The sequence below is a fragment of the Eschrichtius robustus genome, chromosome 6 (assembly GCF_028021215.1).
Source record: "Eschrichtius robustus isolate mEscRob2 chromosome 6, mEscRob2.pri, whole genome shotgun sequence".
NCBI classification, from domain to species: Eukaryota; Metazoa; Chordata; class Mammalia; order Artiodactyla; family Eschrichtiidae; genus Eschrichtius; species Eschrichtius robustus.
In genome coordinates, this window is record NC_090829.1 from 101,153,025 (window position 1) to 101,167,926 (window position 14,902).

The 14,902-nt window shown below is 34.1% G+C and overlaps 1 protein-coding gene across 2 annotated transcripts in view; it reads right to left on the reverse strand.

The window, feature by feature from the left end:
* Positions 1 to 14,902, reverse strand: part of EPHA6 (EPH receptor A6) — an 839,145-nt gene that overhangs the window by 131,028 nt on the left and 693,215 nt on the right. For both annotated transcript variants that reach the window (XM_068545596.1, XM_068545595.1), the window contains one exon: positions 14,156 to 14,281. In XM_068545596.1, the coding sequence (XP_068401697.1) occupies positions 14,156 to 14,281 (126 nt within the window). The remainder of the gene's footprint in view (positions 1 to 14,155; positions 14,282 to 14,902) is intronic.

Consider the following 14,902-nt stretch of genomic DNA (forward strand, 5'->3'; position numbering starts at 1 on the left):
TACAGATTAAAAAAAACTATATCAGAAAATATTGAGGTCAAATGAACTGTCAGCCCTACTGTAGGCAGGGATCTAGAAGATCCGGGTTTTCAATCTGAAAGTTTGTCATGAAATCTTTTATTTGGCCATGGGTTTCAGAGAGCTTGGAGACAGGAGCTTGATGCAAATGCTTGGTTAGCAAGGTAGGGAAAAATAAAAATTATGAGTCCACTATTCCAGTTTGAATGATAATGGATTATGGATGTTAAGGGGAAAATTTGGGTTATTTCAATGACTGCCCAGGTTCTTTCATAATCACACCTTTTCAATCTATCTTGACCATTGCTGTCAGAGAAACATATTTAGTTTTCTAAAAATATATTTTAAAATATATTAAAAAAAACCCTGACATTCCCTAGGAATACTATTATTATCCCTGTTACACAGATAGAGAAATTGAGGCATAGTAAATTAAACTACTTGCCCCGAATCAAATAGCTACTAAGTGGCTGTATCAAGCAGTCTGTCTCAGAGTTTAAGCTCTTAACCTTTATGCCAAAGGTGCCTCTCAGAGATGATTTATAGATCAGAACTGTGAGACCCATGCTGTTAGGCAATCCTCTCCAGTGATGGACCTCTTCTCTCCTAACGTTAGTCTACTGCCTCATCAACTGTCATTATCACCTATACTTATTCAATCCTGTCTCCTTCTGCCTTTCCTTTTGATATTCCCCTGCCAGGATTATCTCACAACTTGCTTCTTTCCCTAATCACACTCACATCTCCCTAGAATTTATACACTGCACCTCCTCCATGAAAGTCTCCCACAGCCATTTCCTATGGTTGCACTCCCATCACATCTATTGTCTGCATTATGAAATGTGTGTCTGGTTTTGTATTAGGTTGTTTTTTTCCCTCATCTTCCCACAGATGCTTTGTATCCCCATTCACTGGGTTTCTCAAGGTCATCTCCCATAGAGCTGAGCAGAGTAGGTGCTTCATAGAAACAAGTTGATTTTTCTCATCAGTTTCACAATTCCTAAGAGAGTAACACTGAAGTACTTCAGCAAGATTCTAATCTATGTGAATACTTTGAAATTAGTGCTATCTGTATCTCCTTGGGAGATACTTTATACAATCTTAAAATTCATCAGTGACAAGTTTCATCTTCTCATTGAAGATAATAAAGAGTCAAATGAAGACTCCCCCCGTTTCTTGTAAATTAAAACTTTCACACCTGAGCTCTGAGTCTTTTGTATTTTGTTCAGTAGCATCATTTGAAAGCAAGTGTTATTAAACTAAGAAGTTGTTTTTTTTGGAATATCGCTGGTATCTAACCTGTAATTTGTTTCCTAGTGGTTTTCTACAGGGAAGTTAGATACGCTGTGAAGATTACAAGCTTACAGTCCATGATTACATTTTATAATCAAGAAAGTAGATAAGTATGAGGGAAATTATGAAAGGATGATATTCTTCAAATATGTGGTTAGGTGTGAGAAGTCTATTGGTAACAGTGTTTTTTCTGCATTATTTTTAAATATGTAAAAATTATATATTGCATTTTTGCTCTTAGAAAATACATTTGGATGTGATTCTCTTTTTTATTTTATATTTTCAAAATATTTCAGCTTATTTCCATTTTTACTGTTTTAGCCAGTTACCCTAAGTGCCTCATGTCACAGGATTCGCTTAGTATTTGCATTGTACTGGAATCAACGGACAGGCTCCAGGATTCTTAAATGTTAGTCAAGTCTCAAAATCCCCAGATCTTTTTTAGAAGCCTCATCAGTTGAAGAGATCTTCAAAAATACTTCTACAAGTCACACAAAAAGTGAAGTTCTTTGGTTTTCCTTCATGAATAGCCCAGAAATTGTTATGGATATTTTAAACTGCATTAGAATCAAGATTCGATAAGAAATCACTTATATTCTGAACGCAATGGATCACAAAATGCCATATCATCTTTTTCTGTTATAGAGAACAATAATTTTCTTTAACTGGGACTTTTATAGGCTATTAACAAATGAATCTTTTTCAAATTTGCAGCTTCTCAATACTTATGATGATTTTGATATAGGTATTGAGAAACCAGATAATGATAAGGCTATTCTTGTGTTGTTGTTAAAGGAAACAAAAGAGAGGTATTCTTTAAATGTTCCAGGGAAATTCTGGGGAAAATATTTTGTGAGTGAAACAGTTGCCCACCTTTTTCTGGCCTCAGAGAAGACTCTGAAAGGAGATGACAGACTCAACATTTTCACGTAAGTAATGAGTTTGTGCTGGATGTAGTGTTTTGTATCAGTTTGGCAATTTCTAATGTGTAGTCAGTAATATCAAGAATCCAAACAAATCTCAACAACCCCAAAACTCTATCACAGATTTAAATCAATCTAGTTTATTTAATGTTATAACACATCTATATTTTGTCTAATAGGTAACAAAATTTATGGTAATAATTTGGATTGACAGGTTGCCTGTATTTTCTTCCTCCCAAGTTGTAATTCAGGACTTCTTGAGCCAGTTATTTAATTTATTTCTACTCCCTGTTTCTGCTGTACTGATAGTGAACTATAATTATAATCTCAAATGGATTTCATAATAAATGAAATAGTTTTCTTATCCCTCTAAGGCATTCAAGAGATATGGATGACACAAATTTGAACAAATTTATATATTAAATAATTATTTTGATTCACGAGAACTAAAATTGGAGGATTGTTTTCCTCTTAACACTGTTGCCCGATGATTATCAGATCACGTCCCAAATGAATCTTATTCTCAGTGAATTCAAATACAAACTTAAAAAAATTTCCCTTGAACCTTCTTTTCCTCCTCTATTTCTGTTTTGGTTAAGACACCACCATCCATCTAATTACCCAGGTTTGAAACTCTATTGTAATATTGGATTTCCCACTTAATCAAACCCTTATTAGTCCATAAGTTGTTAAGTGGTGCTGATTCTATATAAAACCTATTAACACTGTCCACATTCTGCCTTTGTTTTCTCTTGACGTATTACAGTAATCGTTTACTGGTTGTACCTGTTAATGCTTGTATAATCATTATTTTAAACATTCAGTGATATAGCAGATATACATATTTAAATGCCTACTATGCATCAAGTACTCTTCTGGTTTCTGGAGAAACATCCTCAATCAATACAAGATCCTGCTCTCATGGAGTGTATAGTGGAAAGGGGACTAGAAATAAGTAAACAATTACTATAAAGGACTAATGTCTCATCCCTCCTTTAAAGACTGCTTTACATATTGTATTGTTTTCTTCAGGATTAAGGTCTAAGCTGCTTGGCAATTACATTCCTTCACAATCTTTCCTCTACCTTTGTTTCCATTGTCATCTTTTACAGCCCCAGTTCCCCACCTCCTGTTTTTCAAATTCTCGAGGGGACTCCCTAAGTACGACTTTACTTGGACCTTCCTCTTCTCTTTGGAAGACTGCTTTCTCACTGTCTTCATTTGGTAAAATCATATACTTACATATAAAAAAAGGAACTTAAAATACCATCTCCACCGGTCAATTCTCCCGTGAATCACTTTTTGTTTTAGGATGACTTGATGGTTTACTTTTTCTTCCATTTACATCTTAAACAATTGTATAACACTTATTAGGTATGGCATTGATGCTAACTACAAAGGTGTCTGCCTTCCACTCTAAAATGCTGCTGAGGTCAGGACTGGTGCTTAATGCTTCTCTGTAAGTTCACTAGCTACATATAGCACAGAATGAGGCACAGAGGAGGTACTCAATTTAATTTTTTTTGACTGGAATGCCAGAAGGAACACACAAATAAAGATGTTTTCTAAGGCTAATTCTAGCCCTAGAGCAGAGTTACTGAAAAAGCAGAATGGCAAATCAATAGACTTTAATCCTAAATTACTTGTAGTATAAAATATATGGTTTTGAGGAAAAAAAAACAATTCCAATTCTAGCTATGCTACCTGCATGATCTTGGGCAAGTTATTTTAGCTCTTTCAGTTTTTGCATCTATAAAATGAGGATACTATTACATAGTATAGGTGATTTTTCAAAGGAGTAGATGAAAAAAACGTATAATTGACACAGAGTCTGGCAATAGTTGTCGTTCAAAAATGTTGGAGAACCTTTGCTTTCTTTCCCTTTTGGGCGTAGTTATCTGCTTCCCCTTTCTTATTACAATTGTTCACTATGTAGAAAAAAAATAGTTTTATAAAAATGGATAATTTCCATATTTTATTGTACTTTGGCATTGACATAAAGATTCTTTTATATCTTATGGCAAAGTAAAAACAACTGCTATTTACACGTTTTATATGATACAGTTAATTCCTGGTTTTATCACTGAAATCCTTGTGTCCCAGGCAAACTGGGATGGTTTCTTACCTTACGCCTTGTGTGCTCAGCACAGTGCAGTGAGAAGATGTGGGATTAGAGTCAGATAGCATGCTATTGAAGACTCTTCCACTTTGGGCAAGCGACCTTTCATAACTCACTGACCTCACTGCTTCAGTCTCCCCATTTGTACACTATATACATTCCTCATTTGTATATTTTTACATAATAATAATACCTCCTCCATCTCATGAGATAGATTAAGTCACTGTGGAGGAGGTGTTAATCCACCTTCTCCATCGAGTGAGGTGTGGGATTAAGTGAGATAATGAGTTTACAACACAGAGAATAGTACCTGATACTATAAACATCAAACCATCCAATAACAGCTTAAAGAACGAATGAGTAAATGTGAGTATTATATCTTACCTTACTGACTAGATGTTGAATCCTAAGCTAAGAAGTATTTTTCAGAGTGAAGAAGGTTCACTACTGAAAATGACTAAGATCAATATATTTCGGAATTTTCCTGTCTCAAAGGTCCACTTAAATTCTTTACACCTGAAATCAACAGGCTTGAAGTTGCTTTAAGGAACAAGATGGTTTCTCCTAGAGTAAAATAATCAAAACGGGTATTTTCTTACTTTAAATACCATACTATAATATAGAGTTTCTTAGAAATAGCTTCTGTAGGAAGTAGATTCTTATTCTTATCTAAAAAGGCATCTTGTGTCTTCTGTACTCCATTTACAGATTTGGACCTCTACCAATATACCTTAGGTTACTCTGGAATTGATTTTAACCTTAGAACTATTTGAAACCCCTAAATCTATATAATATTTATTGTTAATTTGGTTCCATGCTTTCTCTTAATTTCTTTATTTTGCTTCTTAAATTCAGAAGCGAGCCAAATAACCTTGGATTAATGATGAAGAATAATTATTTTATTCTGTGATAAAACAGTTGAGCAGAAATTAGGAGGGTTGATTTGCATTTATGAAAACAGTGGCACTTCTAGATTTGTTTTAGAGTAAATCTAAGATGTGAGGCTAAAGAAATGAAACATAATTTTCCTGACAGTTCCAGAAAGCAGTGGCATACGTCTGTACCAATTAACTCCAGTAATATTCAGTACTGTCCTTTTTCTACTGGAAATTACATATGGGCAGAAAGATTTCTCCTTAACTAGAAGTGTCTTGTTGGCAATGAAAGTTACTGCCAAAGATGCCTGATGTTAGACTGTGGTTTTCAACATAAGACACTAACCATATTGCAAAATTTTAATAATATATGAGTTTTTTTTTTTTTTTTTTTTAAAGATTTATTGATTGATTGCTATGTTGGGTCTTCGTTTCTGTGCTAGGGCTTTCTCTAGTTGCGGCAAGCGGGGGCCACTCCTCATCGCAGTGCGCGGGCCTCTCACTATCGCGGCCTCTCTTGTTGCGGAGCACAGGCTCCCGACGCGCAGGCTCAGTAGTTGTGGCTCACGGGCCCAGCTGCTCCGCGGCATGTGGGATCTTCCCAGACCAGGGCTCGAACCCGTGTCCCCTGCATTAGCAGGCAGATTCTCAACCACTGCGCCGCCAGAGAAGCCCAATATATGAGTTTTTAAGAATGGCTTTCTTGATTTTTTACTACATCCACATGTATAAAAGTCATATGTGATAATGATCAAATTAAAAGCATATGCCTTGAAATTAGTTGATTTATGACTTTTAGATTTCCAGTTATTATGAAAGAAATAATTGATTATACAATAATCTATAGTTTAATTACCACTAGGTAGCAATGAATAATAAACATATCAGAGAATCCTCATGACTTGAAATACTCTGAAATGTTCAAAACATAAACATGAAACAGGAAATATGTGCTAAGTTTTTCAAGACCACATTAAACTGCATGTCAAATAAATAATTTTATGCCACTTTTGTTCTTGGTTTCTATCTGTGAAAAGTTTTTGTGTGGGTAATTAAAAAATAGATACTACATCTAAATCAGCACATATATAATAATAACTGACTTAAAAAATAAGTTTTTCAGTGTGCCAGGCATTGTTCTAAGGGCTTTACATGTGCTAACTCATTTAATCTTCACTCCAACCCCTGTGGTGAGTATAGTCACTAGTTCAATTTAACAGATAAGATTATGGATGTACTGAGGGTTTAAGGAACTTGTCCAAGGATACACACTGGGCAATTGGCAGAGCCAGGGCTTGAAGCCAGGCAATCTGGCTCCAGAGTCTGAATGCTTGTCCATCTTGTCATACCCCCAGATAATACTTGGGTCTCCATTAGTAATTTAGAGTACATGAAGCATTACCCCAAATCTCTGTGCCTCATCTTAGAAACACATCTTGGAAAGCCATTATAGACTGGGCATTGTGTTGCTGCCAAAGATGTTTTGTCCTTGAGAAGTTCTAGGATTTTAAAGCTCCATAAAGCCTTATGATAATCTATATAAACAGGAAATGTGTGCTAAGGAAACTTGCTGGAACAGCCTTTAGATTTTGCTTTCTCCATCTCTTAAACATCAGTTTATGATAATGACCTTAAGTTTCCTATACAAAGGAATGTTTTCAGAAAGAGTCCTGAAGCTTTGGGAAGAAAGTGTCATATTTTCCAATAGTGTTTCAAATGTTGTGCTTTACTCCTGGCTTCAAAAGTGTGTTGTGATTACATAAACGATCAAATATTCAGCCTTTTGGTCTTTTGTATTATTCACTAATCAAAAGAAAATCAACAGAAAATTTAAAAATCAAACAAACCTCTGGACAGGATATATTTAATCCTAACTGCATAGGTTATTTATGGTGAGATTTTAATTATAATGGAGAAAACATTGTTAAATGAATCATACATATGATGTAAATTAAACTACCAACTACTTTTCTTTTCCCCGCCCCCCAGGAAAGTTACTACTTATTTTTGAATCTTTTCTGAAATTCTTACAAAGGATTTAAATTTTTTTTAATGTTCAATTTTGCTAAATACACTTTCTGTAAGACCTCTGTGAATAGAACTATGAAAAGTTAACATTGTGCCACAGGGCAACTTCCACTGTGCTTTGTCCTACAATGCAAAAGAATGAATGCTGAGATGAGATGTGTTTTACAATAGGTATGGTCTTTCCCCGCCCTTCTTATGTTCTTAAGTGGCCCAGCAGCCCAGGAGGGCAAGCATGCTGCCCTATGAAAGAGCAAGAGGCATTTAAGCAGCTCAGTTTCTTATCATGTTTTCCAGTAAGGTGAAAACACACCAACACAACAATTCCAACCAACACAAAGATTAAATACTGACTCACGTGGGGACTAAGCTTTAGCAAGCTGTGTAAAGTTTTTCAGAATTTTTCTTTGGGAGAAGAAAATGACTCCTGGATGAATCTTTTGAAAGTGTTGATAGTTTCTTTGAATAGGACCAAAATTGATGGTATAATTTGTAATAATAAAACATGAATGTCCCTAGAGGGTAGATATATGTTCTCAACTGAGAATTTAAGTTGTCATATAAATAAAGTCTGGATTTTTAAGACTCAAACTTACTGAAATGATCTTAAGATAAAAGAAACATTTATGCTAATAAGAAAGAAGAGCGAAAGTCAAAGGCTAAAACTATTTACGGAATCTGAAAATAGGAAAGTAAAAAGAACTAGTAGAAAGAATCTGGAGATCACTTAAAGGCTCTTTTAAGATTTTTCATCTTTCTGGTAGGAAAAAAATAGAAATTCTCTGTAAATGTTCGAGAGCTTGATATCAAATGCATCCTGCTGCTTTGTTTCTTTTTTTCTTTTAAATGCACGGTCAGTCTTACAGAAAGATGCTGCTGTTCACGATGTCTTAAAACATAACTTTATACATAGAACACTGAGTTTTTAATAATCTGAATTTCTTCACTGATGGACTTCAGGGTGTCCAGAGACCTCCTGAAATTGTATACAAACATTTATTTATATGATCGTATGCCCATTTTCTTGGAAAAGAGAGTCTATGTTATTTTTGGCCAAGAAACAAAGTATAATCGATAAGGAATCTGAGTCTATGACCTGTACCACAACATCACGACCGTCGGTCCATAGGAGCCCTTAAACTCATAGACCCTGCAACAGATTAAAGTTTTTATAAACTGAATGATGCTTGAAGGTTCAAATTACACCTTCATTTTGTATGTGTTCCCATCCTGACTTTTCTTTTTCCAAATGATATCTTCAAGTTGTCTTAAATTTAGGTTTTAAATCATTTTCTAACCTTTTGTGTATTTCTCCTCAAGTAAACCAAAGAACCACAAGATGACGTGCATGCTCTTTGGAATTCACTGACTTTTAAGCAACAGAGGAAGCAGATTGAACACCATCTTAACATTATCCGGCTAGCCCTTCTTGCACTGGTTTTGGAATCTACCAATATATGCCCAAAAGTGTTTTTAAGTAACTTTAACCTAGCAATAACGTGTCGCAAATACTTGAAGGGGGTTGTTTATGGGTGTATAACTAGAAATACAGTCACTCATGTCACCTTCCTTGTGCTTCTGTTGGCTGGGTGTGTTCCCTTTGTCATTTTATCAGTGACCGTCTCTTCTCTATGCCTTTCCTCAGGCCTGAAATAGAATAATCTTGGGTTCCTGTCTGACCCTGCTTCAGAGTCCCTACCCTAGTTTTCAAATAGTTGCAGTTTACAGGATTTCCTTCTGAAGTCTGCAGCTGAACAAACTTTCAAGGAGAAGAGTTCTCCAGGAGACACAACTGTGCAGATGAGTATCGGGTAGGGCTTACTGGGGCTTGAAATCACACAAATGGCAAGGAATAAAGAAACCAGGAGTTAAGAATTGAGATGAAGGTTTCTCTTTTCACCACAGTTTACATTTTGAATCATTTATTCAGGATCTTACTTTGCACATTTAATCCAGTTTATCCTATTCCTATTATAATTAGCTTTTCATTTAAGCAGGTACACACAAAAACACTCATTTACACACATCTTACTCAGGGTAATTGGCAACATTTTCATCTGCAGAAATATATAAAATATACACCCTTCAATTAAAGAAGAGTCTTTTTTTTTCCCTGAAGACCTCTTACTTAAAAAGTAAACCACAATCTTATCTTTTATGTATATTTATTACAACAGTATTTGTTAAAGATAAAATAAAGCAAATTGCCATATATACTACAGAAAAATATAAAAAGAATAATCATCCTCAGGAGAACTTTAGCAAGCAGAAATGTTGTCAAAAGTGATTAATTTTGAAACGTCCAATTGTAGATTGAAAACAAAGTTACTGACTTTTCTTTTAGGATGCCTGAACATACAAAGAAATGAAATGGTTTACTTTGATTTTTCTGAATTGCAGTTTGATTGTATTTAAAAGGTATATACTTTTCCACTGTTGATTTCCCTTGGCAAACTGAGTTCATGTCAGTTTTCCTTAACTCATTGGATATTTCTTCAAAGTCTGCCATCCAGTCTTATGTATTTGCATTACCGCTTTTCTGCAGTCCTCTATATGCATCAAGATCTGATAATATTATACTCACTAGATCCTAGATTCTCTGCAGCTTCAACCTTATTTATTTTTCCTGGCTTATTTCTAATATCTAAACTATATGCCTTCTCAGTAAAAAAATTTTTTGACTGGATAATAGTGCATGCAATATTTGCCCAGACTCCATATCAGATAGGCTTTCACATGAAATATGGAAAGGAAAATACTGATAATCATTGTTAATAGACTTTGAAGACATTTTAATATTGGCTTAGCACTGTAACTCCTTTGCTATAGAAATGGTCTAGTTGGATCTGTTACTCGTTTATACAAAACTGGATTGTGAATTCATATCTTAACATTACTAGTCAGGGGGACAGTAGTGAGGATATGAAAAAGTCTGGCTACTTGAGTATAAGGTTCATTCAAATCTCTGCAAAGGTAAAAATAAATAAATAATATTAAACATTACTATTAATCATATACCTAGTAATTGCAAATCTGATTTTTGAGTCCCCATGTGTTCACATTTATTTTTTAAACTGATTCAGAGTAAGCAGTGAGGAAGTCTCACAAAATTGACAAAGCAAGAAGGTGAAGAGAGCTATTTACCCCATCTTTGCCATTTACCTTGAACCTCACACATGGCATGCAACAGAGAGCAGCTCAGGTAAAAATGTCAAAGAGGTGTTTTATATATAGCATTATATTTAAAGCATAGGTAGACAAACCAAGATGGTGTTTCAGAAGAACATCCCCTCAACAATTAAAGAGCTTCCAAGACTAACCACAAAGGAAGTATTAGGAAGACCTTCAACATTGATTTTTATTTTTAGAATTTATCTATTTCTATATCCCACATGCTGCCTGTTTCCTATGTTTTCTCTTTTGTAGGCTTTGCTTATAATTGAAAAAGCTTCTTGCTTTAAGGCATGTATCTGAGTTTGGCCTAGAATCTAATCTATACATATGAATTACTTCAGTAATGAAAAATATTATCAAGTCTTCCACAACTGACAGAAAACTGCTAGAAAAATGTAAGGTAGAATTTTTGATATAATCATATTCAACCTAAGATGTTACTTTCTGAGTATAATGAATATGCTTTTATATTTTATAAATAAGTCTAGCTTTCAAGACACATTGTAATGTTTGGATCTTATGTAAATTTAAGGTATCACATGATGTCAGATAGTTATTGCTGTGAAGTAACAGGGAAGACTGGACCAGTGCAACTTCCATATATTATTACACCATCATTATCAGTGCATAATTCTGTTTCTCAATGCCTTTATTACTCTGATTTTCTTTGTTTATGGTAAGCATATAAGCCACTAAATGTGTAAAGGCAAAGGTGTCATAAGATAAGTCATCAGTCTAAGACCCTATATATAATCAATACTCTATGGCATATAAAATGTTCTACCCACTTTCAAATACTGTTTGATTATAGAAATAAATCAAAGAAATAACTAGATGGAGCAAAGAGAGCAAGCTTATTTTAGGGTATATACCTGATAACATATTTCCAAGAGGGACATTAATTCTTTTCAAGGAGGTAGAATTTGATTTTAATAGGGAAGAATACAATGGAGAAGAGTTTGATTCAAAAAATATAATTTCACTTATATCTTTCTAATTTCTCCTTTCTTTCTCCATCCTCTTTGCTTCTCTCAGCTCCCCTCCCTACTCTTCCTGCCTTCTCTCTCCCAAGATTTTCCTACTTCCTTGGATGACTACTATTTGAAAAGCATTGCAATAAATATATGAATATACTTGCTATTCAACTTTCAGCCAATTATTTCCTGATATTTTTCTCTATTTGAAACTAAGAATAATAACCCTTTATTATGACCTTTCTAGAAATGTGAATAACTGACAACAAATAACTGACAACCATTACATAAATACTGATTTCAGGCTTGTCGGCTTTCTGGTTCTCATGATTCAGTGATTCTCTTATTATTGCAGTTAGTGTAAAAATACATACTGCAAAAATATTGCTCCTTGATAGCACAGTGTGACATGAATGCAAAGAAACTATTTTATATAAGACATAATCATGTATCTCATTTAAATTTGATTAAAGAAGTAACTGGGAACTAAATTAGTACCATCATTAGAACAGATTTTGTGATTCCTTGAATGACATAGCAAATGTCTTATGAGACCCTAAAAGTACTGTAACATATAAACAATTGGTAGAAAGCAAATTAATTTCTGCCCAGTAGGCATCAACCTTTGGCCAGCTTTTTAAGGTACCATGATACAGGTCAAGGAAGGAAGTGCTCTCTGCCCTCAAATTGATGTCCTAAACCTGAAGAGTCACTCAGCTATTAGGTGGCAAAGAAATAATTTAGGGTTCTTTTTTTTTTAATATGAAATAATAAAAACTTCTCATATCATTGCTTCGTTCCTCTTTATACAAAATATAAAGAGAATTCTTGGGAAATAAGCTACAGTTGAATGGAAGAGGATAAAAATTACCTTAAAAATCATAGCAGTGATTACTGAAAAGTACCAGAGAAAGTGTACAGGGATCACTTATCAAAGTGATACAAGCCAGAAAAAGTGAGTTGAGTTAATTTCAGTTTGAGGGAACAAGTTTAGATCTATACATTTTTTATGAAACAATTGTTTTACACCTGATTTGTATTTAAGTCATGGAAACTGAACTGGGTTTTCTCTCCCATGAAGGTTGGAGGCAAATCTGGCTTAAAGCCTAGAAGAAGAGGGCGCTAGATGTTCTTTTAGATCCCTCTCTGGAAAGTTGTTTTGTGTCTGTGTTATAGAAACACCATCTTACTTCTATCAGGCTCAGTGGCTAAATGACAAGGTTGTCATTTTTACCAGTGATGTTGAATAATTCAAGTCACTACTGATTTGTAATGTCATTTCTGCCAAACATACCTAAATCTACCAAGATTTGTCATTAAGAGTTAAGTTTGTCATTAAACTACAAATCGTCTGTTCATCTCTTCAACTCCAGTCACTGAAATATTAATAGACATGAATGCTATATTTTTATATTTGCAGTTAACTCTGAGAGCTCAGTTTATATAGATTTTTATTTCCAATTTTTTGCAACACCACCATCACTACTACCACCAACAATAAAATTTGTGTGCAACTGATACCATTTTTTTTTCTAGGGAGAAAAAAGGTGGCATAACACTCATTAGAATTAAAATTGCTAATTTTTATTTCATATAATTTTGGTTTCTACTTATCAGTGGCATTGCTGGCTACAAAGTCTCCAACCACTTTAGTAATTATCCAGCGATAAAACCAAATGACACTAAAGCATATTTATGGTTGTTACTTTTTGTATGTTATAACTAAGTAGGCAAGGGTAACTGAAAGGCAAAAGAAAAATGTCAGTGTAATAATTTTAGGCTTTGATGGAATAATTTTGCTAAGAAAAACAAGAAATGTGCATGATGGGATTTTGTTTCCATTGTATTTCTTAGTTTTTCAAATGTTTCCATTATTCTGCTGTCTGGGCCAGCCCTCCTGAAAATATTGGTGTCATTACCACAATTTGTAGCATAAGTATTAACTGTGATAAGAAACACAAGAATTATGATAAAAACTCCAAGAATTAATATCCTAATTCCATCTTGCTAAACACATATAAAATATAAACTGGATTTGCATGTCTCAGGTACCAGGGAGGAAGGCAGCTGGATATTTTACAAAATGACAAGAGTAAACTAATTTATGATTATAATAATACCAAGGATAATATACAAAGTGATTTACTAAACTTTGAAATTTCATTTTAAAATGCTCAATATCCTATATTTTGTTTTTCCTCATTGATAAAATATGGCTTTGGTCAGATTGATATTTTTAGGGAAAACTGCATGTTAATTTTCTTTCTCAAAAATTTCTTCCAAATTTGCTACTTTCTGGCCTTTTTTCAAATCATTTTTTCTTTAGTGAAATGGAACTTTAAACCTCTGTAAACTTACTCAGATATAAAATTACTTTTTCAGTTAATAACACTCAGTTTTAAATTCTTTTTTCTAGCCAGTTCCAAGTGGTAAAGTGGCTTAAATTCATCCCTGTTTTATTCTTGAGTTACGAATTTGGGACCTGGTCTCTAGTTTTTATTTATGAAAAAACTTTCCTAGAAGAGGCAGCACTATGCCGATTGGGTGCTCAGTTTACAGATCTTTCTTCTACTTCCTTTATATTATTTTCAGAGCATTAGGTATCACAAATGTGGTTCCTGCATTTCAAAAAGTCGCTTGCATTTCTGTTCAACAATATATTTTAGAAATATTTATTTTTGTATTGTTCTGTCAATTGTAAGCACAGTCCTACTGCTGTATACGGTGGCAGAAAACTTCACCTGAAATACCTACCAGCAGGAATCCTGGGGGGCAAAGATCCTCTCCCTGGCACTGGATGCGGGGCCTGGAGGCTATTTAAAAACCCTGCCCTCAGGAAGCTGGGGCAAAACGTTTCCACCCCAATGGCCGGGAAGGATCCTTTTAAGAGATAAAAATTGACGTTAATCAAAAAGTATTCTTTGTGGAAAAGTTGTTGATCATTTAATTGGAACAAACCTGTAATCATCAAAGAAATCAAACCTTACAAGGAAGCTATGAAATTAAAAGGAATGGAATGCATTTTTATTCACAAATTTAAGAAATAAACCTAGTTTTTTGAAAAGAAAGTTACTCTTAACTAGTTACAATTAAAGAGGGTTTAGAAGCATCAGAATGCTAAGATGAAATTTCTAAATCTACATTTGACAGAATATATACAGAATTCATCTCTACATGAGCTAAAGATATCCAGAAAATAGCCACGATAGGATCTGGGATTTGTGCTGCACTAGAAAGAGCAGTGATTTACTTTAGGTGCATCAGTAAGAGAGCTTAAAATGAGGAAAGCTTCTATACCATACAGTAATTACACATGTTTTTGAAATAGTGGTAAGAAAAACAACATACACATTTCTTAATTTGCTTCACTTTTCTATTAGGGACAAGACATGAGAGTTTGCAAAGGTAGAACCACATGCTTTTTCATTTTTAAGAAGGCTATTGAGAGAGAAGCAAAAAAAAAAAAGGTAAACTACTTGGATGTTTATCCATAAAATAATA